This window comes from Oncorhynchus gorbuscha, linkage group LG08, assembly GCF_021184085.1.
Source record: "Oncorhynchus gorbuscha isolate QuinsamMale2020 ecotype Even-year linkage group LG08, OgorEven_v1.0, whole genome shotgun sequence".
NCBI lineage: Eukaryota > Metazoa > Chordata > Actinopteri > Salmoniformes > Salmonidae > Oncorhynchus > Oncorhynchus gorbuscha.
In genome coordinates this window covers 63,677,575-63,703,332 of record NC_060180.1, presented here as the reverse complement: position 1 = coordinate 63,703,332, position 25,758 = coordinate 63,677,575, and the positions used below count along the sequence as shown (strand labels likewise).

Genomic DNA, 25,758 nt, shown 5'->3' with positions numbered 1-25,758 from the left:
CAAGGGGTGTTAAAATTCTAACTCGAATAGCAAAATGACCATTGATATGACCCTCTTAAAACAATTCCATATAGCTTAATATAACCCCCCCCCCCTCCTCCGGCTTAGACTATAATGGGTTCAGGACCAGTTCAATTTAGTTAATGCAGTTAGATAACTAATGACTAACGCCAACTCTTTCTTTCCTTGTAGGATCACCTTCTGCTCCCTGCGACCAACCACAGCAAAGGGAGAAGGCCAAAGATGTCCTTAGTGTTACCAGCTGTTAATGTGAATGGTAAGGACTAGGAACTGAGCAATAGCAAGCCAAAAATAACCATTTGACTTTAAACTCTAAGGAAGTTTATTTATGTACGTTTTGGAGAAGAGCTTTCACGTAATCAGAAGCCACAGCCAATCTCCACCTTCCTTCTGTGTATAAACAGACAACCTACGCTCACTATACACTGTAGTCATCAGTTTAGTTACAGCTTGAACCAGCTTGAACAAATTACTGTTATTGTGATGGCTGAATGCTCTCTTTTTCTTTTCGTCTTGAAAGCTTTCCTCTATATTTACTTCCCATTGTATTAGTGACAGAAATAGCTTTCAGGTGTAAACTAAGCTATTTTTTTTACTTCTGTCATGTGCAATGAATTAGGCTATTTTGCTAAGGGCAATCGTATTGGTCTGTTGGTGTCCCTTCTACCCTGAAGAAAATAAGTAGAATACAAATTTTCCAAGGATAGAATGTACACTTTCTGAAGTTCAGAGACAACAGTACTGTACGGTAGGTACATTTGCTTTTCTAATCTTAGGTGATTTACTGTCTCTCCAGTAGCAGGGGAGGGTTAAGCTTTCGAGAAGAGCTTGTCTGGGGGAGCCAGATAAATAGTTTGAAAATACGAGTTGGCTTATACTACGTATGTAGGATCTTCATTTTACCAGTTTCTCATGGCAGGATAATTAGTCTGCAGCAGCAAGAAATGTGAATTATTCTGTGGATTCTAATTCATGAAAATTGTTGTAGGGTTGATACATTTGTTGTTAGGGCAAATCAAATCAGAAATTTGGAAGTGGAAATTACACATTTAGAAGCCCTTTTAAACCTTGAATACAGTTGCAGGTACAGTTGAAGTCGGGAGTTTACATACACCTTAGACCTTAGCCAAGTACATTTAAATTCAGTTCTTCACAATTCCTAACATTTAATCCAAGTTAACTCCCTGTTTTAGGTCAATTAGGATCACCACTTTATTTTAATAAAGTGAAATGTCAGAATAACAGTAGATAATTATTTATTTCAGCTCTAATTTCTTTCATCACATTCCCAGTGGGTCAGAAGTTTACATACACTCAATTAGTATTTGGTAGCATTGCCTTTAAATTGTTTAACTCCGGTCAAATGTATCGGGTAGCCTTCCAAGTTGGGTGAGTTTTGGCACATTCCTCCTGACAGAGCTGGTGTAACTGAGTCAGGTTTGTAGGCCTCCTTGCTCGCACATGCTTTTTCAGTTCTGCCCAATCTATAGGATTGAGGTCATGGCTTTGTGATGGCCACACAATACCTTGACTTTGTTGTCCTTAAGCCATTTTTCCACAACTTTGGAAGTATGCTTGGGGTCATTGTCCATTTGAAAGACCCATTTGCCACCAAGCTTTAACTTCCTGACTGATGTCTTGAGATGTTGCTTCAATATATCCACGTAATTTTCCTACCTCATGATGCCATCTATTTTGTGAAGTGCACCAGTCCCTCCTGCAGCAATGCACCCCCACAACATGATGCTGCCACCCCTGTGCTTCACGGTTGGAATGGTGTTCTTCGGCTTGCAAGCCTCCCCCTTTTTCCTCCAAACATAACGATGGTCATTATGGCTAAACAGTTCTATTTTTGTTTTGTCAGACCAGAAGACATTTCTCCAAAAAGTACAATCTTTGTCCCCATGTGTAGTTAAACTGTAGTCTGGCTTTTTTTATGGAGGTTTTGGAGCAGTGGCTTCTTCCTTGCTGAATGGCCTTCAGGTTGTGTAACTGTTTCCTCCAGCATCTTCACAAGGTCCTTTGCTGTTCTGGGATTGATTTGCACTTTTTGCACCAAAGTATGTTCATCTCTAGGAGGCAGAACGTGTCTCCTTCCTGAGCGGTATGAGGGCTGTGTGGTCACATGGTGTTTATACTTGCGTACTATTGTTTGTACAGATGAACCTGTTATCTTCAGGTGTTTTGAAATTGCTCCTAAGGGTGAACCAGGCTTGTGGAGGTCTACAATTTTTTTCCCAAGGTCTTGGCTGATTTATTTTTGATTTTCTCATGATTTCAAGCAAAGAGGCACTGAGTGTGAAGGTAGGCCTTGAAATACATCCACAGATAAACCTCCTCCAATTGACTCAAATGATGTCAATTAGCCTATCAGAAGCTTCTAAAGCCATGACGACATCAATTTCTGGAATTCTCCAAGCGGTTTCTAAAGGCACAGTCAACTTAGTGTATGTAAACTTCTGACCCACTGCAATTGTGATACAGTGAATTCTAAGTGAAATGATCTGTCTTAACAATTATTGGAACAATTACTTGTGTCATGCACAAAGTAGATGTCCAAACCGACTTAACAAACTATAGTTTTGGCAACAAGAAATTCGTGGAGTGGTTGAAACACTTAATATATGCCATTTAGCAGACGCTTTTATCCAAAGCGACTTACAGTCATGTGTGCATACATTCTATGTATGGGTGGTCCCGGGGGATCGAACCCACTACCCTGGCATTACAAGCGCCATGCTCTACCAACTGAGTAATTAAAACTAGTTCATGTAAACCCCCGACTTCAAGTGTATGTATTTTAAGCTAGTAAGTATTTCCATACTATGTACTATGATTAGCATTTAACCGTTAAAAAAAAAGGGTAGAAGTGTGAAAATCCCAGATTACAAAGCAACCACTGCACTTGAGAATTTAAGCGTCTGATGTTTCTCATAGCGTCCGTTTCTCATAAAAGCTCTATGCTCAGCACTAAATGCTGTGAGACCACCATGCTTTGGAGTTATTATCATGGTTCGTTCATTCCACACCAATACTGTCTTTCAGAGCTCAGCCCTTACAGACAAGCGCCTCCGGCCAAAGGAAAACCTCCTTCCCTGGACACCTCTGGGGATCGGCTGCCTTCAGTACAGGAGCCTCGACCATTATGGCGTTGAGCCAGGCCCCTGTAAACATACTTTAGTGGGTCCCAGAGGCCCGCCAGTACAGAACATTGCAGAGGCTGCTCTTACCCGCCTCACACTGTTAATGGTCCTGAAACATTCCAAGACCTGTTTCCTGAGTCTTATGGATCAAATTTGTTATGCAAACATGCATCATCCTACAAAACCAAACTTTATGCTGACTGCTTGTTGATAGCATTTTTGCTTTCTCTGAATCCAGACATATAAATCTGAATTTTGGCTTGTTTTTGTAGGGAAAGATTCATCATTAACTTCTTTGTTTAAGGTCTAGGCCATTAGATCCCATAACATTAGCCAACATGTTTTGGATCTGCTATTATGCAATTTCATAGATGGGTGACAATATCTAGATTACAGCTTTCGAGTGATTATGAGGAGAAGAGAGAGAGTTGGATAGAGGCGTTGGTGGAATACAATGCAGTCATGTCATGGGAATGCTTTTGGTTGATTTCTTTATCTCTGTTTCTCTTGCTCAGTCTGTTTCTTTTGTTACCACCATCTCAGTTTCTTTTATTACCACCGTCTCGGTTTCCTTTGTTACCACCGTCTCGGTTTCTTTTGTTACCACCGTCTCGGTTTCTTTTGTTACCACCGTCTCGGTTTCTTTTGTTACCACCGTCTCGGTTTCCTTTGTTACCACCGTCTCGGTTTCTTTTGTTACCACCGTCTCGGTTTCCTTTGTTACCACCGTCTCGGTTTCCTTTGTTACCACCGTCTCGGTTTCTTTTATTACCACCGTCTCAGTTTCTTTTGTTACCACCGTCTCGGTTTCCTTTGTTTCTCGGTTTCCTTTGTTACCACCGTCTCGGTTTCTTTTGTTACCACCGTCTCGGTTTCCTTTGTTACCACCGTCTCGGTTTCCTTTGTTACCACCGTCTCGGTTTCTTTTATTACCACCGTCTCAGTTTCTTTTGTTACCACCGTCTCGGTTTCCTTTGTTACCACCGTCTCGGTTTCTTTTGTTACCACCGTCTCGGTTTCCTTTGTTACCACCGTCTCGGTTTCCTTTGTTACCACCGTCTCGGTTTCTTTTGTTACCACCGTCTCGGTTTCTTTTGTTACCACCGTCTCGGTTTCTTTTGTTACCACCGTCTCGGTTTCTTTTGTTACCACCGTCTCGGTTTCTTTTGTTACCACCGTCTCGGTTTCTTTTGTTACCACCGTCTCGGTTTCTTTTGTTACCACCGTCTCGGTTTCTTTTGTTACCACCGTCTCGGTTTCTTTTGTTACCACCGTCTCGGTTTCTTTTGTTACCACCGTCTCGGTTTCTTTTGTTACCACCGTCTCGGTTTCTTTTGTTACCACCGTCTCGGTTTCTTTTGTTTCTCGGTTTCTTTTGTTACCACCGTCTCGGTTTCTTTTGTTACCACCGTCTCGGTTTCTTTTGTTACCACCGTCTCGGTTTCTTTTGTTACCACCGTCTCGGTTTCTTTTGTTACCACCGTCTCGGTTTCTTTTGTTACCACCGTCTCGGTTTCTTTTGTTTTCGGTTTCTTTTGTTACCACCGTCTCGGTTTCTTTTGTTACCACCGTCTCGGTTTCTTTTGTTACCACCGTCTCGGTTTCTTTTGTTACCACCGTCTCGGTTTCTTTTGTTACCACCGTCTCGGTTTCCTTTGTTACCACCGTCTCAGTTTCTTTTGTTTTCAGTTTCTTTGCGGTGCAGAAGTGGATGCCAGAGAGGAATTTGTTTGATGTGCTTATGGCTTTGTTGAAAGGATATGCTATGCTTATTACATATCATTAGATAATATCCTTGGAGAGGCACAGTGGTGGCTGCACATAATTGCCATGTGATTGTAACGGTAGGTTGTAATTTTCCCCAGCCACACAGTGTGGTTGTTTAGAAAGACATATTCTTGCCATAAATAGCTTCCATCTGTAGAAATCAGTTTGATATTCCTCACTACTTGAATAGAAGATTTACCATAGTTTTGTCCTCAGAATCACTCTTCTGGGCTACAACATACGGTGCAAGAATGCCGAGTGGCCTTTTGGGTAACTGTCATAACCAATTGGCCTCAGTTGAATGCTGCATGGTATGTGGAGGATAATGAAGGTTAATTGAGTATTTTTGTTCTCATGATTTGAAATAAGCCATTTCACTGTGTTGTCTTGACAGACCAACATATTTTCTCATGTTCGCATAGTTTAATTTATGGTTGGTCTGACGCAAATACTTCCACCATTTGGAATTAGCTATGCTCAGGTAAGTGCTGTGCCATTTGGAATAAGGTATGGTCTGTATGAATACACAAGTGTTCCATTTGGAATTAGCTATGAAATAAGCTGTGTGTCTGCCAATCAACTCAACACCTTCAAGTTCCAAGCCTTAAAACTGTAATCTCGAGACAATGGAGGTGTACACCTGGCAGCTAAAACTCAGATTCCTTCCACAGATATACGGGCGGATTCAGCTCTCAAAAAATAACAGTAACAAAAGTGTTAAATTCTATTTAGCTTTAGTGGGTAATATTTTTGAATAGTATATCTACAGTAGTGTATTCAGGTACTATGGGCTTATCATATTAGTTTTCATCAAACATACAGTAGAAACACACATACTTTGAATGTCCATGTGTTCACAAAATGTGATCGGCTGCATAACCCTTTCAATTTAATTTCCATATGCATTAATCACCTTTAGATCCAGAGCCTGATCCCTACATGTGTCAATCCAGTCCTCCCGGTGGCTAAGCCACATGGACCTGGCCTTTCTAGCCAGGCTGATGGCTTCAGCCAGTGTTCTTCCAGGAGCTGGTGTTCAGCCTCCAGCCGTCCTGCAGGCTCATCAGCCACCTGACACCAGACAGGGTCTCTGGGAGAAGGCAGTGAACCAAATAATGACTTGCATTTGGGCTCTAGAGCGCTAAGAGGACAGACTTTGGGATTGGATCCTCACAGAGAGACACTAGAAGGGGATCCCCTCGAGATCCTCATTGGATGTCTTGACCCAAGATGACTGAATATCATTTAGATTTTAACCATATTTTTTTACTTATTGTATTTCATTACAGACTCTGTCATCAAGGACGACAAATTTGAGGTGATGATGCAGATTGACTGTGAGGTCATGGACACCAAGATCCTCCACATCAAAACCTCCAGCATCCCAGAGTTCCTACGTGCCAACACCACTGACTTCCAGGCTGCAGCATCGGTTGGTGTTCTATCAGACTCTGCCTGAATATCACTTCAACCAGAATACCTGCCAATCTGAAAGCCTATAATTTAGCCAACATTTAGATATATTGATAAACTGTGACAAAACATGTAGCTCTGTTGTATCCTCTCTGGAAATGTTCTGCATCAATTTCGCACATCCTCTGTCTTCCACATTTCACAAGTCCTTGTACCTCCGATGTTATAAATCTATCAAGACTTATAAAGAAGTTGTCCAGCAACTGTTTGCCTCCATATTGCTTGGTTTAGAGCATCTGGTTTATGTTAAATTGACAGGCTGCCAATGCAGGCATCTAGGTCATTTGTTAGAATAAATATGGGACTTAATGTTGAACCCTGTGTAACCCCTTCAAAAAATTCCTTCACTGTCTTGACCCTACAGCTATTGCGCTCTTTTAATTGAGCCATAATTTTACCAAATGCAACCTAATACCTTTATACAAAACAGTAATTGATTCTGGACCCTATTGGTGGAACCAAGCCACGTTAACAAGATCCTTTTCACATATATTAAAGTTGTTAATAGACATATCTGATGGAGTTATGATTCTTACTTTTTATGAAGCCATGTTGAGTGAACAAAATGACTTACTAAAATCCCAAACAATGTAAGCAATACATTTACATTTTTGTCATTTAGTAGATGTTCTTATCCAGATCAACGTACAGTTTGTGTATTCATCTTAAGATAGCTAGGTGGGACAACCACATATCAGAGACATAGTAAGTATGCTTTCCTCAGTTATCAGGAAAGTCAGAGCTAGAAAGGGGTGGGGGGTCAAGTGCAAGTGTGGTTCAGTTGAATTAATATTATTTTTGTGCCGTAGCAGTATCACACAAACATGATGTAAGGTATGATGTGGCCAATATTTTCAGAAAAGTGTACATTCTGGGTGTAAAAATGAATTTGTTTTGTTTGAGTTTTTAATGGTTTGTCATGGTTTTCAGAGTTTTTCAGAAATAAAACCATGGTCAGTAACATGTTCTAACACTGATGACTAGTGTGTGTCAGTATTCATGTTTGAAGGCATTTATTTTATTAAAAGCTTCATTTTAAATTACAGTATACACGACATACACTTTTTAAACTTCTAACAAGCAGTAAGAAATAACCGTGTCTTACTTCGCTGAATGATCTTGCCTGCTGCCATTTGGGCAGTTAAAAATGGTGACCATTAAATATAAAAATACAATAACATGTGTTGGGACAAAATGGGAGACATTTTGAGAAAAAAACACAAACAGAGCAACAGAGATTATAAAGTGCAAAACACAATGGCCCTGTAGACTGATCTACAATCCACTAAGACATCAAATGTACACTACCGTTCAAAAGTTTGAGAACACCTACTCATTCAAGGGTTTTGCTTTGTTTTTTAATATTTTTTTTCAACATTGTAGAATAATAGTGAACACTGAAATAAGACATGTAGTAACCAAACAAATCAAAATATATTTTATATTTGAGATTCTTCAAATAGCCACCCGTTGCCTTTGACAGCTTTGCACTCTTGGCATTCTCTCAAGCAGCTTCATGAGGTAGTCAACTGGAATGCATTTCAATTAACAGGTGTGCTTTGTTCAAAGTTAATTTGTGAAATTTCTTTCCTTCTTAATGCGTTTGAGCCAATCAGTCACAAAAACCATCAAGCGATATAAAACTGGCTCTCACGAGGACCACCACAGGAAAGGAATAACCAGTTACCTCTGCCTGCAGAGGATAAGTTCATTAGAGTTACCAGCCTCTGAAATTGCAGCCCAAATAAATGCACAGACACATCTCAACATCAACTGTTCAGAGTAGACTGTGTGAATCAGGCCTTCATGATTGAATTGCTGCAAAGAAACCACTAAAGGACACCAATAAAAGAAGAGACTTGCTTGGGCCAAGAAACATGAGGAATGGACATTAGATCGCTGGAAATTTGTCCTTTGGCCTGGAGTCCAAATTAGAGATTTTTGGTTCCAACCGCTGTGTCTTTGTGAGACACGGTGTGGGTGAACGGATGATCTCCAAATGTGTATTTCCCACCGTGAAGCATGGAGGAGGAGGTGTTATGGTGTGGGGATGCTTTGCTAGTGACACTGTCTGGGATTTATTTAGAATTCAAGGCACACTTAACCAGCATGGCTAACACAGCATTCTGCAGCGACACGCCATCCCATCTGGTTTGGATTTACTGGGACTATCATTTGTTTTTCAACAGGACACCTCCAGGCTGTGTAAGGGCTATTTGACCAAGGAGAGTGATGGAGTGCTGCATCAGATGACCTGGCCTCCACAATCCCCCGACCTCAACCAAATTGAAATGGTTTGCGATGGGTCGGACTGCAAAGTCTAGGAAAAGCAGCCAACAAGTGCTCAGCATATGTGGAATCTCCTTCAAGACTGTTGGAAAAGCATTCCAGGTGAAGCTGGTTAAAATAGATTGTGCAAAGCTGTCATCCAGGCAAAGGGTGGTTAATTGAAGAATCTCAAATAAAAAATATATTTTGATTTGTTTAACACTTTTTTGGTTACTACATGATTCCATATGTGTTATTTCATAGTTTTGATGTCTTCACTATTATTCTACAATGTAGAAAATAGTACAAATAAAAACCCTTGAATAAGTAGGTGTTCTTCAACTTTTGAATGGTAGTGTATATATTTAGGATCTTTAATACAAAAAAGTGCTCGTCCCTTTATTATATGGATCACTACTCGTCTGCTTTTTAATATGCAAATATAACATTGTAGGTCACCTGGTGACCGTTGTCCCATGCGTACAGCTTTTTGTCCTTAGGGTTGTAGTCGATTTGCGTCGTGTATGTGTAGTTGTTTGTGAAAGGTATTCTGGGGATCATCTGGGTGTGTGTGTGCGTATCGAAGGCGTAGGATATATTGGCGTGGGTGCGTTCGTAGTTGTCCACTGCATACAGGACACCACAAATGACAAAGGAGTTTCCGTAGAAGTGTCTCCTCAGGCCCGTTCTGAACGTACTCTGGAGGCTGAGGTCGGTTGGGTTCACACGGCTTAGGATGATTACTTCCTGATGGAAGCCCTCCTCATCCAGAGCAGGGTACACTAACCACAGGCCGCTCTCATCCACCGCAAAGTCGATATCCGAGTGTCCTCGCCACCTCCAGGAGGCGTCCTCCTCCTCTAACACGGCATCGTGCAGCGTCGTCCAGGCCGCCACGTAGAGCAGATGCAGGTCGAACTTGATGATGTCACGGGAGAAGGCGCGGTTGTAATAGAAAGCTCCGTTGTACACCACGTGGCCTGTGCCGATCCAGTTGTACGGTAGCTTGTAGGAATTAGTGTAGTGTCCTGACAGGAAACAGACCAGAGAAATAATAAAGTATTCAATACTGAGCAGCACACATTGCACAAATCAAATGACACCATTACATGAATCTATTGCCATGTCTGTCTCGTAATCATGGCACCTAGAACCAAAGCAGTTACTTAGCTTTGAGACTATTCTATTGTGAAAATACCTTGTTTGAAGTTGTCCATGTTGTGGAATTCCAGTAGATGGTTACCGTAGTAGTAGTTGGTGACATATATGACATTTGCGTTGCCTTTTGGGTCCTTCATCCAGGCCCCTTCCTTCCGGCCATAGGTGTTATGGGTCACTGGGTCCGAGATGGAGGCCAGAGTGTCTTTGCACATGCCTGTAAGTAAACATACAGAGATAAAGTTAATCTGTACTCCCCTCAGGTATTTAACGATCAAACAAATAACACTATTTCCCTCCCAAAAAGATCAATGTAGTGTATAATACAAATCATGCCTTTTTCAGCATCAAATTTGAATTTTACTTTGGAAAATAAAAAATCTGATCAACCAAAGATATTTTTTACCAGGGACTTTAGGGATCGCCGAGGGGACCTCTGAGTGGCCCTCTGTCCAGCTGATGTGATGCTTGGGTTTGGGTGCACCAGTCACCTTGCTGGGTGGGGCTGTGGTGCTGTTGACCTGTCGCACTGCAGCGGTTAGAGACGTGGTCAAAACAGACAAGGTTTCAGGTTTCATAGTGGCCACTGGTTGAGTGGTGCTTGCGCTTGCCGCAACCTTTGTAGTAGTGATGGTTGCTGCGGCCGTAGTTGTGGTTGGAATGGTTGTGGTCGGGATGAAGACAGTGGTTGATGGTGTCTCGGTAGCTCTAGGGGCAGATGTGGTGGGATTCCCTTGGGGACTAGGGGCTGTTTTGGAGGCACGGGTGGCCTGGTTGTCTGGGTTCCACTTCCTGTCTTGCGATGTTGGTGTCGGGGTGCCTGCTACAGGTCTGGGCTGGGTGGGTCTCAGGAGCTGGTCATCGATGAGCAGGTCCATGGAACCATCACCGCTCAGGGCTTCGTCTGCTGCTGGTGAATGAGCATCACAAGCATCATCTACAGTACACCAATATACTCAAGAAGCCTCTCCAATCTCATATTAAACCCCAGAACAAAACATGTCTATAGGCACAGACCCAATATAGAGACCCCCAAAAAGAAGCCGTCGACAACACTAAAATCCCTGGGAAGATGTGCTGTATGTTCTGAACTGGATAGACCACTGCTATGTTAGTTGTTCTAGTATATGTCCAGTATTTTAATGGACTTACTGAGCTCCTCAGCGGCTCCATCGTCCACCGTGTTGGCCTTGTAGAAAGTCACTCCTCTGATGACCATGCCGTTGAGTCCCACCTTGCCTTTCTGGGGCTCCTCCCTGTTTTGCTGCTGGCTCCTCTTCAGCATGGGCCTGGTGGTCCCCTGGCCCTTGGCCCCAATGTAGCGCTCCTCATACTTCTTCTATAGGAGGATCCAATCACAAAGGACCAAACGTTACCATTGTGTTATCGTAAAGCTTTTAGTGAGACAACTGTACTACATACTATACCTGTTTATTTTTAGTTACAATAAGTTCTTAGCAGCCATTTGTCGCATGGCAGTAAAGTTCTGTTTCTGATTTGAAATTGTAATACTAGGCTACAGAAACAAATGCTATGGTTTTGAACATGTTGTTTTTCTGAAAATGTATGCAGTCGAGGTTCAAAGTAAGAAAGTAATTTATTGTCAAATACTCTGAAGTCTGAAGAAAATTCATTGTTTTCTGAGACATCTGGAAACTGTTGTAGTCCAAAAAGCAGACTGGTTTTGATCCTGCCACACTGTATTAAAGACAGCGCCAGGCTACTGGCTACCTTAATGTCTTGCCAATGTTTCCACTACAAGTCCAAAGAGACTGACTGCCTTGGTTAGCATAGACTTTGTGTGTGTATGTGTGTGCGTCTTACCTCTGTGTTAGCATAAGCTGCAGCTGTATCCTTCTGCAGGGACGGCTCCAGCTCAGTCAGACGTTTTCTCTTTTCCATCCACTGCTGGGCTCTTCTCTCCTTCTCTCTCTCCTTTTCCTCACTAGAGGGGCTCCTCATACTCACTTTATCCTTCTCCGTGTGGTTACAAGAAAAGGTCTGGACACCCACAGAGACAAAGCAAAATGGTGAGAAGCCAGTACCATGACCATAGACTCTAAGGCAGGGCTCATCGACTAGATGCAACCGGGGGCAGATTCTTTTCTTGAGCGGATGGTCAGGGGGCTGGAACATTATTACAAATAACTTGTAGACTGCAAATTGACCTCAAGGAGCACCAACAGCTATAATATTAAACATAATAACAAAAATAACTAAAACATAATAATTTCAAACCTTGCTTACATTTGTATATGATCAAATATATCTCGCTATCATGTGTGTGAATAATTTGGAACAGATTTGCAAAATGAAAATCACTTGGAGCTGATTTGTTGGTGTTTTTACAGACTTTTATGCCCTTCCCCCCAAAATATAATCACCCTCGGGCCAGCAGTTAGGGAACCCTGCTGTAAGCTATGCAAGCTATGACTGCCCATTCTGAAATGCCTATGGGTGTCAGATAACAAACCTTTTCTATATTGTCAACCCGGTTGAGGAGTTTGGTTGTAACTGAGTGCAACTTTAATAGATCCATCCCGTAAAACGCTCCCTCCAGTAACTCCATTACTGTTGAGAGCTGTAAGAGAAAGAGATCAGAATCATTGCAGTACATTTTAGATAATGTAGTCCTGTCTCACGCCGTTTTCAACCACATATTTTCAATCACAGATTTGGACATTTTCATTCAGCTCAAATAAAGTTTGAGGAAATATTCCATTGCAAAGGGACCTGGCTAACTCCTTGTTTGACAAAGCCTATGGGTTATTTTATGATGGACCAGTGTAGTGTTCTTTGTCCTAAGAGGTAGGCGCTTATGTTTTTACCTTGATGTCATCTTTCTCCGCCTCCTGCAGCTTCTTGAACCTGTAATCTCCCTCGCAGGGATTCAGAGCAGAGGGCGGGGCTATACAGGCACACTTTTTACAACTGGGCCCCGATTGGGTCTCCACTGTGTAAAAGTCTTCGGGCTTAGCGGCGCCCTCCTCTATCCGCCGGCAGGCACTTCTGCTCAGCGGTCTGACAACACATTTACAGCGACAGTCTGAGCCTTCCGACAGCGTTTTCACTTTGTCATAATCTCCCAGCAGCTATAATTGAGAAGAGATGGGTAGAGCATGGGTTGTCCACCAATTTAGGAGCACACCATTTCACAATTCACACAGACACAAGGCATTGACACATGCATAGGGTCAGTTCAGTGGAGGCTGGTGGAAGGAGATGTAGGAGGACAGCCTAGTGGTTAGAGCATTGGGTCAGTAACCTAAATGTTGCTGGATCAAATCCCCGAGCTGACAAGGTAAAAATCTGTTGTTCTGCCTCTGAGCAAGGCAGTTAACCCACTGTTTCCTGGGTGCTGTGGATGTTGATTAAGGAAGCCCCTGCACCTCTCTGATTCAGAGGTTAAAGCTGAAGACACATTTCAGTTCAAGGCATTAAGTTACCTAGTCAGACTAGGTATCCCCTTTTCCTTGGAATGGAATGGAATAAATGGAACTGAGTCAAACATGTTGGTTTGATAAATTCTCTTTGTTCCAGTCCCAATCCAGCCACTACAATGAGCCAGTCCTCATATAGCTCCTCCCACCAGCCTCCTCTGGTGCAGTTACTTATAGGATGGATCAACATAGAATATTAATGAGCATGGATACATTTATCACTACATAGGAAAAATTAGCATCTCATCTCTCTGATACCAAATATTTTATGCACATTGCACATTGAAATCGACTAATGTAGAAAAAAATACTGCTTTTTAACTCTTTATATGGGTATGAAAAATATTTTTGTCTTACGAACATATTTCACATTTAGGAGAACATTTTAAAACTAAAGTAACTATATACTAAAATGACAACGCTCGGTGTGCATGCGTAAGTCCGCATGATAAGTGCTCAACGTAATAATAATATAATAATAATATATGCCATTTAGCAGACGCTTTTATCCAAAGCGACTTACAGTCATGTGTGCATACATTCTACGTATGGGTGGTCCCGGGGATCGAACCCACTACCCTGGCGTTACAAGCGCCATGCTCTACCAACTGAGCTGCAGAAGGATAAGGTAAACTTTTCCAAGGCCAAGATTCATAGACCATGAAGTGTCAATTATTAATATCCTAAACTAAACGGAATAAAAATGCTTGGGAAAATTACATTATTCTTCCTCTTTGTTATTCTCATTAACCGTCGCATTTGGCTTTAGATAGGTATGGGATGTGCGTAAAATTAGGCTATCTAATCGATCCTGTTACAAATACCGAGGAAGGTCGTAAATACCTGAGTTAAAACGTTCTCCTGGTTGTCCATCTCATCATCTAGCAGTGGTCCGTCGGTCTGTTCTAGTTCCTCTTTTATTCCATTATCCATTACGTCGCTGAATGCAACTTGTGCCCAAGTGAGAGCGACCGCACACCACAACAAGAGCAATATCTGCAACCTAGACACCATCTCCTAAATTACCAGGTGCACAATTGATAAATTGCTAATCAAAAAATGATGTATTTGAAACTCTCTGCAGCGAATTGTAAAAATAATAAAGTAGTTTGAAATATTCAAATGTTATAATAAGGAATATTCAAATGTTATAATAAGATGTCCATGATAAAATACCAAAAAATGTGATCTCGCAATGGATGTTAATCCGAGATGTATTTAGAGTCCTGAAAATGATTGTGGAAATGATTGTGTTGCCCTCGCTGTAAGTGATAGGTATGACCCCTGTTGATGGTTGGAGGTGAATGAACAGGCAAGTGAACGTTCTAATAGTTGGTTATGGATAGGTGGGACGGACTTTGTCATTATTGGACACAGGGTGCAGTCTGTCTCACAGAATGTTACAAGAGATTAAACAATAGTTTTCATAATATTTGGTCATTAATGTTCTTTCTTCTGTATAGTTGTATAAATGCCTCTTCTGGCCATTGGTAAATGTTTGCTATATAATTCCTGACTAGTAGGGTATTATTATAGGTGATATTATTTGATGGACTGCAGAATGAAGCTCATAAATCTGACACAATTTTAGAATAGGCTATTTGTGGTTGAAATAATGAGAAAATGTGAGCCACAATTTACCCCATAGCGCCATCTAGGGGATTATTTCTGTCATCGTCGGTTTATGTGATGGACATTAATTCTCCCACCATTACAGCAATGTGGGAATCAAGATAAATGAGAATTATCCGTTATATATTATGTAGAGTGAACAGCCATGATACATAGTGTATTTAATAATAATAATGTGCATTTCCCTCACATTGTGGATCCTGTCATAACTGTTCAGCAGTTATTTACTGGTATACTGGTCTTGATACACAGGCCACAGGTCTTGCAATTGTTCCTTAGATCAGTAGGTGGACTATATGTGAACTTTTCTAATGCAGAATATTGTACTCAAATGCCTAAAGTATGAACACAAATGCCAATATTGTATGTTTTACTTACACCTTACTTTTGATTATCTTGATTGGGGCTAATGAACTTGTTTCCCAAATATAACGTCTGGGGGCCAGAAACAGTTAAATATGTATTTTCAAGTAATTTAATCTCACCTTTGCTCCAACTTAGACACTTTATTCTGTGTTTGGTAGGTAGTTCTGAAAGGTTCTCTTAAAGAGAGAATAGAAAGGTTCAACAGCCTGTGCTCTTATTAACACAAGCCACTCAAACCATTTACAATAACCTCCTCACCCTCTGAAGGATAGTGCTCCTGGTTGAGTAATACTTGATTAATAATTCCCTGTGCTATGGAATGTGTACAGTGGGGCAAAAAAGTATTTAGTCAGCCACCAATCGTGCAAGTTCTCCCACTTAAAAATATGAGAGAGGCCTGTAATTTTCATCATAGGTACACTTCAACTATGACAGACAAAATTAGAAGAAAATCCAAAAATCACATTGTAGGATTTTTTATTAATTTATTTGCAAATTATGGTGGAAAATAAGTATTTGGTCACCTACAAACAAGCAAGATTTCTGGCTCTCACAGACCTGTAACTTCTTCTTTAAGAGGCTCCTCTGTCCTCCACTCGTTACCTGTATTAATGGCACCTGTTTGAACTTGTTATCAGTATAAAATACACCTGTCCACAACCTCAAACAGTCACACTCCAAACTCCACTATGGCCAAGACCAAAGAGCTGTCAAAGGACACCAGAAACAAAATTGTAGACCTGCACCAGGCTGGGAAGACTGAATCTACAATAGGTAAGCAGCTTGGTTTGAAGAAATCAACTGTGGGAGCAATTATTAGGAAATGGAAGACATACAAGACCACTGATAATCTCCCTCGATCTGGGGCTCCACGCAAGATCTCACCCCGTGGGGTCAAAATGATCACAAGAACGGTGAGCAAAAATCCCAGAACCACACGGGGGGACCTAGTGAATGACCTGCAGAGAGCTGGGACCAAAGTAGCAAAGCCTACCATCAGTAAATCACTACGCCGCCAGGGACTCAAATCCTGTAGTGCCAGACGTGTCCCCCTGCTTAAGCCAGTACATGTCCAGGCCCGTCTGAAGTTTGCTAGAGAGCATTTGGATGATCCAGAAGAAGATTGTGAGAATATATGGTATGGTCAGATGAAACCAAAATATAACTTTTTGGTAAAAACTCAACTCGTCGTGTTTGGAGGACAAAGAATGCTGAGTTGCATCCAAAGAAAACCATACCTACTGTGAAGCATGGGGGTGGAAACATCTTTCTTTGGGGCTGTTTTTCTGCAAAGGGACCAGGACGACTGATCCGTGTAAAGGAAAGAATGAATGGGGCAATGTATCGTGAGATTTTGAGTGAAAACCTCCTTCCATCAGCAAGGGCATTGAAGATGAAACGTGGCTGGGTCTTTCAGCATGACAATGATCCCAAACACACCGCCCGGGCAACAAAGGAGTGGCTTCGTAAGAAGCATTTCAAGGTCCTGGAGTGGCCTAGCCTGTCTCCAGATCTCAACCCCATAGAAAATCTTTGGATGGAGTTGAAAGTCTGTGTTGCCTAGCAACAGTCCCAAAACATCACTGCTCTAGAGGAGATTTGCATGGAGGAATGTGCCAAAATACCAGCAACAGTGTGTGAAAACCTTGTGAAGACTTACAGAAAACGTTTGACCTCTGTTATTGCCAACAAAGGGTATATAACAAAGTATTGAGATAAGCTTTTGCTATTGACCAAATACTTAATTTCCACCATAATTTGCAAATAAATTCATTAAAAATCCTACAATGTGATTTTCAGGATTTTTTTTCTCATTTTATCTGTCATAATTGAAGTGTACCTATGATGACAATTACAGGCCTCTCTCATCTTTTTAAGTGGGAGAATTTGCGCAATTGGTGGCTGACTAAATACTTTTTTGCCCCACTGTATATGCCAGTGTTTATGTAAGGGTGAGAGGTGCAGATCCGTTTAGCTTGGCATCCCTCATTCAAAGCTGTTAAGACAACAGTCATTTGTGTAGGTACAGAGCCCTTCAGCAGTAGCAGTATGTGGCAGCTCGGGAGGTTGAAGTTGTTGCTTTGACAGATACCTACAACTATGCCACAGCCGCTAGAGGTCCTCTTTAATGGGTACAATGTGTGAGTGACATCACAGATCCTTTTTGTTTAAAAAATACCTGCAATAGTATTACAACATGTCAGGGACAGCAGCTACTAATCTCAGTGATAATATTTTATTTTGTGGTTGAAGAAAAGTAGAAAATGTAATTGTGTATTATTAGTCAGCGTAGGAGGTCAGAGTTGTTTGTTGGGTATAAGGTCTCACTGATTTACTTCTTTTCTTTTTAGAAGTAATAAATAATTAATGTTATGGTTAGCATGGTCAAACACTTGGTTGGTTTAGGACTGTTTTACATTTGATACAGTTTCCTTTCCTCCCCAAAGAACTTTGAAGGTGAAAGATTCCTTTTTAAGTATTCCACCTGATGTGTTCAGTGAACCACAAAGATAGTGAATTCCTAAAAGAGGGACTCTGACAGCAAAGTTATTTTGGGTGAAACGTCTGAACATGCCTCTTCAGTTCAACCTTTATATTCACAGTAACACTAGAACAAGCTTGCATTATCCAAGGTGATATACTATTGTCTGGTTGGAGTTCAGATGGGTTGGTGCAATCGACCACAGGAAATATATTCAGCAGGTTACCGAACTGGGAAATCTCCTGCAATCTGTTCATTAAAGAGACCCCATCAAAGTCCTCCATAAATATTACATTCATTGGCCTCTATGTAAGATCTTCTGTTGGGGAGCAGGAAATGTTTTGTAGTAACAAGAACTACTACAAAACATACACCTCCCCCTGGGCTTTGGCCTTATTTTACTCCCTCCTTTTACATCGCTCCATATGGAACAGCTTATACACATTGATGGAAACATGGAGACATTTGGCCAGAAAACCAAGTGAAACAGCTACAGGCTTTATTTCCAGTTGTCGGGGCTGGGTTTGACTTCCATAAGCCTATTTAATAGAATATACAGGTTTCATAGATTTTCGGCTTTAAGTGGAACAGTTGTTGGCGTCTGTAACCGTGTTTCCTGGGGAAGACAAAAGCAACATCCTTCCAGCACTGAGAGAATGAATGCAAGCTTGGGTTTGTGTAAATCAATAAAATAATGTTAACAGTATGACCGGTATGAAACTAAATCAACTTTACGCCGGCGTATTTATTCCAACTTACTTTCTAGCAGCATGGGAGGAAGGATATTCCAACTTACTTTCTAGCAGCATGGGAGGAAGGATATTCCAACTTACTTTCTAGCAGCATGGGAGGAAGGATATTCCAACTTACTTTCTAGCAGCATGGGAGGAAGGATATTCCAACTTACTTTATAGCAGCATGGGAGGAAGGATATTCCAACTTACTTTATAGCAGCATGGGAGGAAGGATATTCCAACTTACTTTCTAGCAGCATGGGAGGAAGGATATTCCAACTTACTTTCTAGCAGCATGGGAGGAAGGATATTCCAACTTACTTTCTAGCAGCATGGGAGGAAGGATATTCCAACTTACTTTCTAGCAGCATGGGAGGAAGGATATTCCAACTTACTTTCTAGCAGCATGGGAGGAAGGATATTCCAACTTACTTTCTAGCAGCATGGGAGGAAGGATATTCCAACTTACTTTCTAGCAGCATGGGAGGAAGGATATTCCAACTTACTTTCTAGCAGCATGGGAGGAAGGATATTCCAACTTACTTTATAGCAGCATGGGAGGTAGGATATTCCAACTTACTTTCTAGCAGCATGGGAAGAAGGTTATTTCAACAAGCTTTCACAGTCTTACTGCAGAATTAGACGGTCATCCACGTTCTCCAAATGTCAAATTTTGAAGTTGCTCCTGCTCTGTATCATTCCATATTTCTCCAATGAAAACCAGTGTTTACGACTGGGATTGAACACACAACCTTCTGATCCACCACCACCCACATCCACATCCACAATGCCCTAGCAAAACTCATGCCCACTTGATAGCAATATTGCTCACTGTTGCCCCTAGTGGCTGGTTTGGAAGGCAATACCCGAGGTCGTCAGGACACGGGATAGACGTCCAATTTCAACATCAATCTTGAACAACCTGGCTGGATATTTTTGCCTTAGCTGTGGAACTCTAACCACTTTTTTTGTTGTACAGTAATGCCTATGCATTGTTCACTCACAGCCAGGATCATTGTATCTGTGAACACACACACACACACACACACACACACACACACACACACACACACACACACACACACACACACACACACACACACACACACACACACACACACACGATTCGGTATTATTCTTATTCACAGCGCTGTCTTGCTATTCTGAACCTTTGAGAGAGCATCCAAATCGCATACTTTTCATTCATAAAAGTTATTTTATAATCTTAATCTGTCTTGTGCAGAAAGCCGTGCGCTTCAAACATCCTTGTTCTCAACTCAAATGTCTACGTGTGCATGTATCCCGGTACTTGTCTGCAACTAAAGCCTTCAGATGGCAAGAGGATACTCTGTTTCTAGACTACTAACCCATGCTTGCCCGCAACAGTTTCAATCTATTCGGGACTGTATTAGCCAAAAGGTAGGTTTTGCGCCTTCTCCCCCCACTCCGTTTTATGCCGAAATACTTTTTCTGGACCTTTTATGCTTCAATATCAAAGCCCCAGCTGGAGTCTACATGTCTGCCTGGAAATGTCCTAAGCAGTTGAAGTGGCTGCATATTATTAGAGAACTTTGTAGTCCACTGGACCAAAACTAATGAGGCTGGGCGGGAGACATGGATACGGTACAGGGTTCTACTTTAGTTCTAAATGAAGGAAGGCAGTCTGTAGACGTCTGACATGGGACGATGCTCTAATGCGTTAACAAAACAGTCTAGGCTAGTCTACATCTAACCAACATCAGGGAAACAGTTATAAAACAGCTTCTGGGAAAAAAAGTTTTGAACATTTTCCCCAACTTTTTTTTTACAGACATACTTCAAGCCTTCTAGATGCGTCAAAACAGCTGTTTAGTGACATATGGTTTTCCAATTCCAAGGGTTCATTTCTGCTATTGATATACTCAAGCCTCTTGAATCATCTACATGGCCTCCACCTGACCAGCACCAGACCTGCTCAACTCCAGGGACTTTGAAGTGAAACTGACCAATGTCCAACTGGCAACATGGTCTCAGGGAATTCGTATTATTCTGTATGTAAATCTGTGACTCCCCCTTTAGTATCAAATGCTACATTATGTTAGGTTACATTATGAATGGAATAGCGGTCGTGCAATATCATACGAATTAGAGGACGTATATTGTCATATTGTAATGACCTTGATAGATCATTAGTAAAATAATATCCAAGATAGTGGATCGCTTTCTCGAATCAGACTGTTTTTTATGCAACTCGAACACGTATGTCCGTAGCCTACACCAGTAAATCGTTTTACATAAATCACTAACTCTGATAGCTATCTCACTGATCCAGGACGTAAGATAGAGAGAATAATCAAGCATGGCAACATAACACAACCTGTGGTGCCCAGCCCCCTGCCCTAGCAGACAAGCAGGGAGGCTGGTATACTGTACCCCGCAAAACTCTGAGTAACTGGTAAACGTGCCCTGATAACCACACAACAACAGAACGTCAGAACACAAGCACACAAAACTGTCCAAGCACGTCACTACAGATGAAATCATTGATAATACATCTTGGAGTACGTATAGTACTATAATCTTTATTTGAGACCAGGTTGCTTGGTATATCCTACCACCATTAGGACACATCGCCCTAGGACGAGCTACTTCTTTTCAAATTGAAATGATGTGGAAATGACGTTGATTTAACCAGTGTGTTCAGAGTGGGAAGTAACTAGACCTTGATATGGCTGAGCAACAATCGTCCTTGATATGGCTGGGCAACAATCGTCCTTGATGTGGCTGGGCAACAATCGTCCTTGATTTGGCTGGGCAACAATCGTCCTTGATGTGGCTGGGCAACAATCGTCCTTGATATGGCTGGGCAACAATAATCCTTGAAATGGCTGGGCAACAATCGTCCTTGATATGGCTGGGCAACAATCGTTCTTGATATGGCTGGGCAACAATCGTCCCCACTGCTGGTCGCCACCACCTCCAAAAAGGTAGTGATTTGGAACTTCCGGGAGGTTCCAGGTTTGATAGCCTTGTGCATTAAAACCTGAAAAGTGGGGCCTGCACATTCTTGTTTGTACATGCATCACTCTAGTACCCTAGTTGAGTTACAGAATTGTCAGACTTTTGGGGTTCTACCCATGTTTGTGATTTCAACAAAATAATTGATTTCATACCTCTTCTTGTGTTCAAAGATGTGGTGATGTAAAATGAGTTTGTCTTAAAATCTATATGGCTGTCTGATGTAGACTATAAACACTCAACAGAAAATAATCACCCACAACTCAAGGTTGAAAACAGGCTGCTTAAGTATGGTTCTCAATAAGGGACAACGATTGACAGCTGCCTCTGATTGAGAACCATACCAGGCCAAACACAGAAATATCATAGAAAAATGAACATAGACAACCCACCCGACTCACACCCTGACCATACTAAAACAAAGACATAACAAAAGAACTAAGGTCAGAACGTGACACCCATGGTGTTTATACTTGGGTACTATTGTTTGTACAGATGAACGTGGTACCTTCAGGTGTTTGGAAATTGCTCCCAAGGATGAACCAGACTTGTCAAGCAAAGAGGCACTGCGTTTGAAGGTAGGCCTTGCACAAAGTAGATGTCCTAACAGACTTGCTAAAACTATAGTATGTTAACAAGAAATTTGTGGAGTGGTTGAAAAATGAGTTTTATTGACTCTAACCTAAGTGTATTTATACTTCCGACTTCAACTGTAGGTATAGGCCAGAAAAACATGCAAACACAAGTCTTCCTAAAATTATAGGCATTAGCCAACCAAAAATACCTCAAACAAATAGCTGCAACTCATTCAACATTTTCAGATAAATACAGCATCTATAATCACAGTTTTTACTCTTGAGAACTATTGAGAGTGAAACCTAAATCATTGGGGGGAAATCATAGGTTCTGCAACAGCGTGTCCAGCCATGGCAGTGTCTGTGTGCTGTTAATGCACTGTAATGGTCAGGTTTAATGGGCTACGATTAACCTGAAGTCTAGACAACAGGAGTCAGCTTCAGTTACTCACAGGCAGCCACTGGCCCTTTCATTAAGCACTCGTTTTAGAGGCCCTCAATCCTCATTCTGTCTCCATTCCTCCATCCTTCCTTCCATCCCCCCTCCCTCCTCCTGCCAGTCTCTCATCTACCCCTCTATCTCAGAAAAAGCATAGTAATGATCTTAAAAGTCTAACTCCTACCTCTCTGTTAAGAAAAGAGATTCATAACCAACCACCAGCTCTGTTTTTGAATCTCTCTCTCTCTCTCTCTGTCTCTCTGTCTCTCTGTCTCTCTCTCTCTCTCTCTCTCTCTCTCTCTCTCTCTCTCTCTCTCTCTCTCGCTCTCTCTCTCTCGCTCTCTCTCTCTCTCTCTCTCTCTCTCTCTCTCTCTCTCTCTCTCTCAAATGTGTTACAGGTTTTGGTCTCTGCTTTCCTTGAAGTACCAGAAGTAAACAGTTTTACCCCTGCATCTTTCACGGTCCCCCAGTTTCATCATAGCGCTTGATGGTTTTTACAACAGTACTTGAAGAAACGTTCAAAGTTCTTGACATTTTTTGCATTGAATGACCTTCATATCTTAAAGTAATGATGGACTGTCGTTTCTCTTTGATTATTTGAGCTGTTCTTGCCACAATATGGACTTGGTCTTTTACCAAATAGGGCCATCTTCTGTTTATCACCCTGACCTTGTCACAACACAACTGATTGTCTCAAAGGCATTAAGAAGGAAAGAAATTCCACAGATTAACTTTCAACAAGGCAAACCCTTTCATTGAAATGCATTCCAGGTGACTACTCATTAAGTTGGTTGATAAAATGCCAAGTGTGCAAAGCTGTCATCAAGGCCAAGGGTGGCTACTTTGAAGATTTGCAAATATAAAATATATTTGGATTTGTTTAACACTTTTTTGGTTACTACATGATTCCATATATGTTATTTCATAGTTTTGATGTCTTCACTATTATTCTACAATGTAGAAAATAGTAAAAATAAAGAAAAACCCTTGAATGAGTAGATGTGTCCAAACTTTTGACTGGTACTGTATATTGTTTGAAAGCTTAGGCTTTATAGATTGTTTATTTGTATGTGTTGGGCTTCAACTGAGATTATTCTTTACAGAGTCAGGTGTATTTGACCAGGCCTCAATCGTTTCCCGATAATTCTAATGTTATAACTTCTAATAGTTGAAAATAAAAGAGAGCCGCACAGTCTAGGAGCTCAGATGCAAAAAATGTATTTCCAACGTTTCGACAGCCAAGCTGTCTTCATCAGGATATTACTTCTAATAGTAACTTCACACACTGGCAAATTGGGAGAGAGTGAGTTGATTGCCATCTAAGGGCCAACCTCTTTTTTGCAGTAGTGACAGCAGTAATCATCTCTGATTTACAGAGAGATTCAAGTAGCGATCATTGTTAAGTAACATAGTCGATGCAAAGCATTGAACATTTACATTCATGCACTTCAAAATTGATTTTGTAACTTTGTCCCAGAAGCATTTAGCTGCTGTGCACTCCCACATCATATGAAGGAATGTACCTACCTGATTTAGGAGACACAGTGAACAGTTAGAAGTTGGGGCCAATTTAATCGTAAAACATTTCCTTCATGTTAAATACTATCTGTGAACCATCTTAAAATGTAAACGTTGATGGTTTGGGTTATGGAATGCCCAAGGCCAGATGTTTTTATTTTCTGTTCCAGTTAAAGTTTTATATATGAACAGAATATGAACTTTCCAAAAGTTGTTTATATGTATTATAGAGATCAGTTATTTCAGAGCCTAGATCATTTATTTATGAATCCCATCATAGGATACTTTGTTAGTTGGGTTTCCCAAGCTGAACTACATTGGAAATATAGAAAAAAAGGAGTTTCCTGGTAATGTGTATGTGTTCTCAAACCATTACTGTCCATTATATCGGCAAGGGTATGGATTCCACATTTGGACAATTGGGGGGACGCAAAAGGCTGCCCTCCAGATCACAAGGAATGATTGTGAAATATTGGAGTATGGGCATGCTAACTATGCCACTTCATACATACTCATCTCATATGTATATACTGCACTCAATACCATCTACTGTCTCTTGCCTATGCCGCTCTGTACCATCACTCACTCATATATCTTTATGTACATATTCTTTATCCCCTTATACACACAAGTGTAAGGTAGTAGTTTTGGAATTGTTAGCTAGATTACTTTTGGTTATTACTGCATTGTCGGAACTAGAAGCACAAGCATTTCACTACACTCGCATTAACATCTGCTAACTATGTGTATGTGACAAATAAAATTGGATTTGATTTGATTTGCTATTTTGATTGATGATTGATTTTGATTCCAGATACTATAATGAACTCCAGTTCAATCTTACCACACTCCCAAGTCATATTCAGGAAGCCTGGAAATAGAGGTTGAACCATCACACACTCAACCAATCAAGACTTATAAAACACATCCAGTTTCTTGCTGTCACCACCTGTTACCATTACACTTATGACAGCCTGATGTAGTTGTTACAACACACATTTGTAAGTGTTACGGAAATGTCTGCCAGTCAAGGGCTGATGAGGCCTGACAGGCTGCAGTGCTGTTAGCACGCACACACACACACACACACACACACACACACACACACACACACACACACACACACACACACACACACACACACACACACACACACACACACACACACACACACACACACACACACACACACACACACACACATTTTGACAGTTGGAGCCTGAACTGAACCCACTACTCATACTGGGGGGTGTCAGTCCTCATCAGCGAGTTCGACCCCAGAGTTAATTTAAGCGGCTGGTAATTGGGGGCTCAATGACCTCTGGTGTGAAGTGTCCGTGTTCAACCCTGCCTGACGGCCCCTGCGTGTGTGTGTGACATACACTGAGCGTACAAAACACGGTTAACTTTCCGTGACATCGATTGACCAGGTGAATCCAAGTGAAAGCTATGATCACTTATTAAATCCACCTCAGTCGGTGTAGATGAAGGTGATGAGACAGGTGAAAGTAGGATTTTTAAACCTTGAGACAATTGAGACATGGATTGTGTATGTATGCCATTCAACAGGTGAATGAGCAAGACAAAAGATTGAAGTGCCTTTGAACGAGTTATAGTAGGTGGCAGGCACACCGGTTTGTGTCAAGAACTGCAACGCTGCTGGATTTTTCCACATTCAACAGTTTCCCGTGTGTATCAAGAATGGTCCACCACCCAAAGGACATCCAGACAACTTCACACAACTG

The 25,758-nt window shown here is 41.4% G+C and overlaps 2 protein-coding genes across 10 annotated transcripts in view; one reads left to right on the top strand and one right to left on the bottom strand.

Moving 5' to 3' along the window:
* Positions 1–8,852, top strand: part of LOC124041974 (cyclic AMP-dependent transcription factor ATF-6 alpha-like) — a 51,301-nt gene extending 42,449 nt beyond the window's left edge. For all 8 annotated transcript variants that reach the window (XM_046360198.1, XM_046360196.1, XM_046360200.1 and 5 more), the window contains 3 exons: positions 193–277; positions 6,221–6,363; positions 8,594–8,852. In XM_046360198.1, coding sequence (XP_046216154.1) covers positions 193–277; positions 6,221–6,363; positions 8,594–8,728 — 363 coding nt within the window. In that variant the 3' untranslated portion in view covers positions 8,729–8,852. The remainder of the gene's footprint in view (positions 1–192; positions 278–6,220; positions 6,364–8,593) is intronic.
* A 63-nt stretch (positions 8,853–8,915) lies between these two features.
* On the bottom strand, positions 8,916–14,557 carry LOC124040973 (olfactomedin-like protein 2B). 2 transcript variants are annotated; one of them, XM_046358117.1, is made up of 8 exons: positions 14,114–14,557; positions 12,659–12,922; positions 12,304–12,411; positions 11,655–11,831; positions 10,983–11,169; positions 10,237–10,740; positions 9,871–10,047; positions 8,916–9,700 (listed from the first exon to the last, which is right to left on the bottom strand). In XM_046358117.1, the coding sequence occupies exons 1-8, from the start codon at positions 14,282–14,284 to the stop codon at positions 9,102–9,104; spliced, it is 2,187 nt and encodes a 728-aa protein (XP_046214073.1). In that variant the 5' UTR covers positions 14,285–14,557; the 3' UTR covers positions 8,916–9,101. The 2 variants fall into 2 exon arrangements, with proteins under 2 accessions (XP_046214073.1, XP_046214074.1); XM_046358118.1 differs by having other exon boundaries at positions 10,237–10,737.
* Between the last annotated feature and the right edge of the window lie 11,201 nt (positions 14,558–25,758).

What these genes read in the sequence shown, in the direction of transcription:
- LOC124040973 (XM_046358117.1), bottom strand. Translation starts at nt 14,284, where the DNA reads ATGGTGTCTAGGTTGCAGATATTGCTCTTGTTGTGGTGTGCGGTCGCT. An exon ending in CGGAGAAAGATGACATCAAG is followed by an intron (nt 12,412 to 12,658) that starts GTAAAAACATAA and finishes TTTCTCTTACAG; the next exon opens with CTCTCAACAGTAATGGAGTT. An exon ending in GGGTTGACAATATAGAAAAG is followed by an intron (nt 11,832 to 12,303) that starts GTTTGTTATCTG and finishes GTGGGTGTCCAG; the next exon opens with ACCTTTTCTTGTAACCACAC.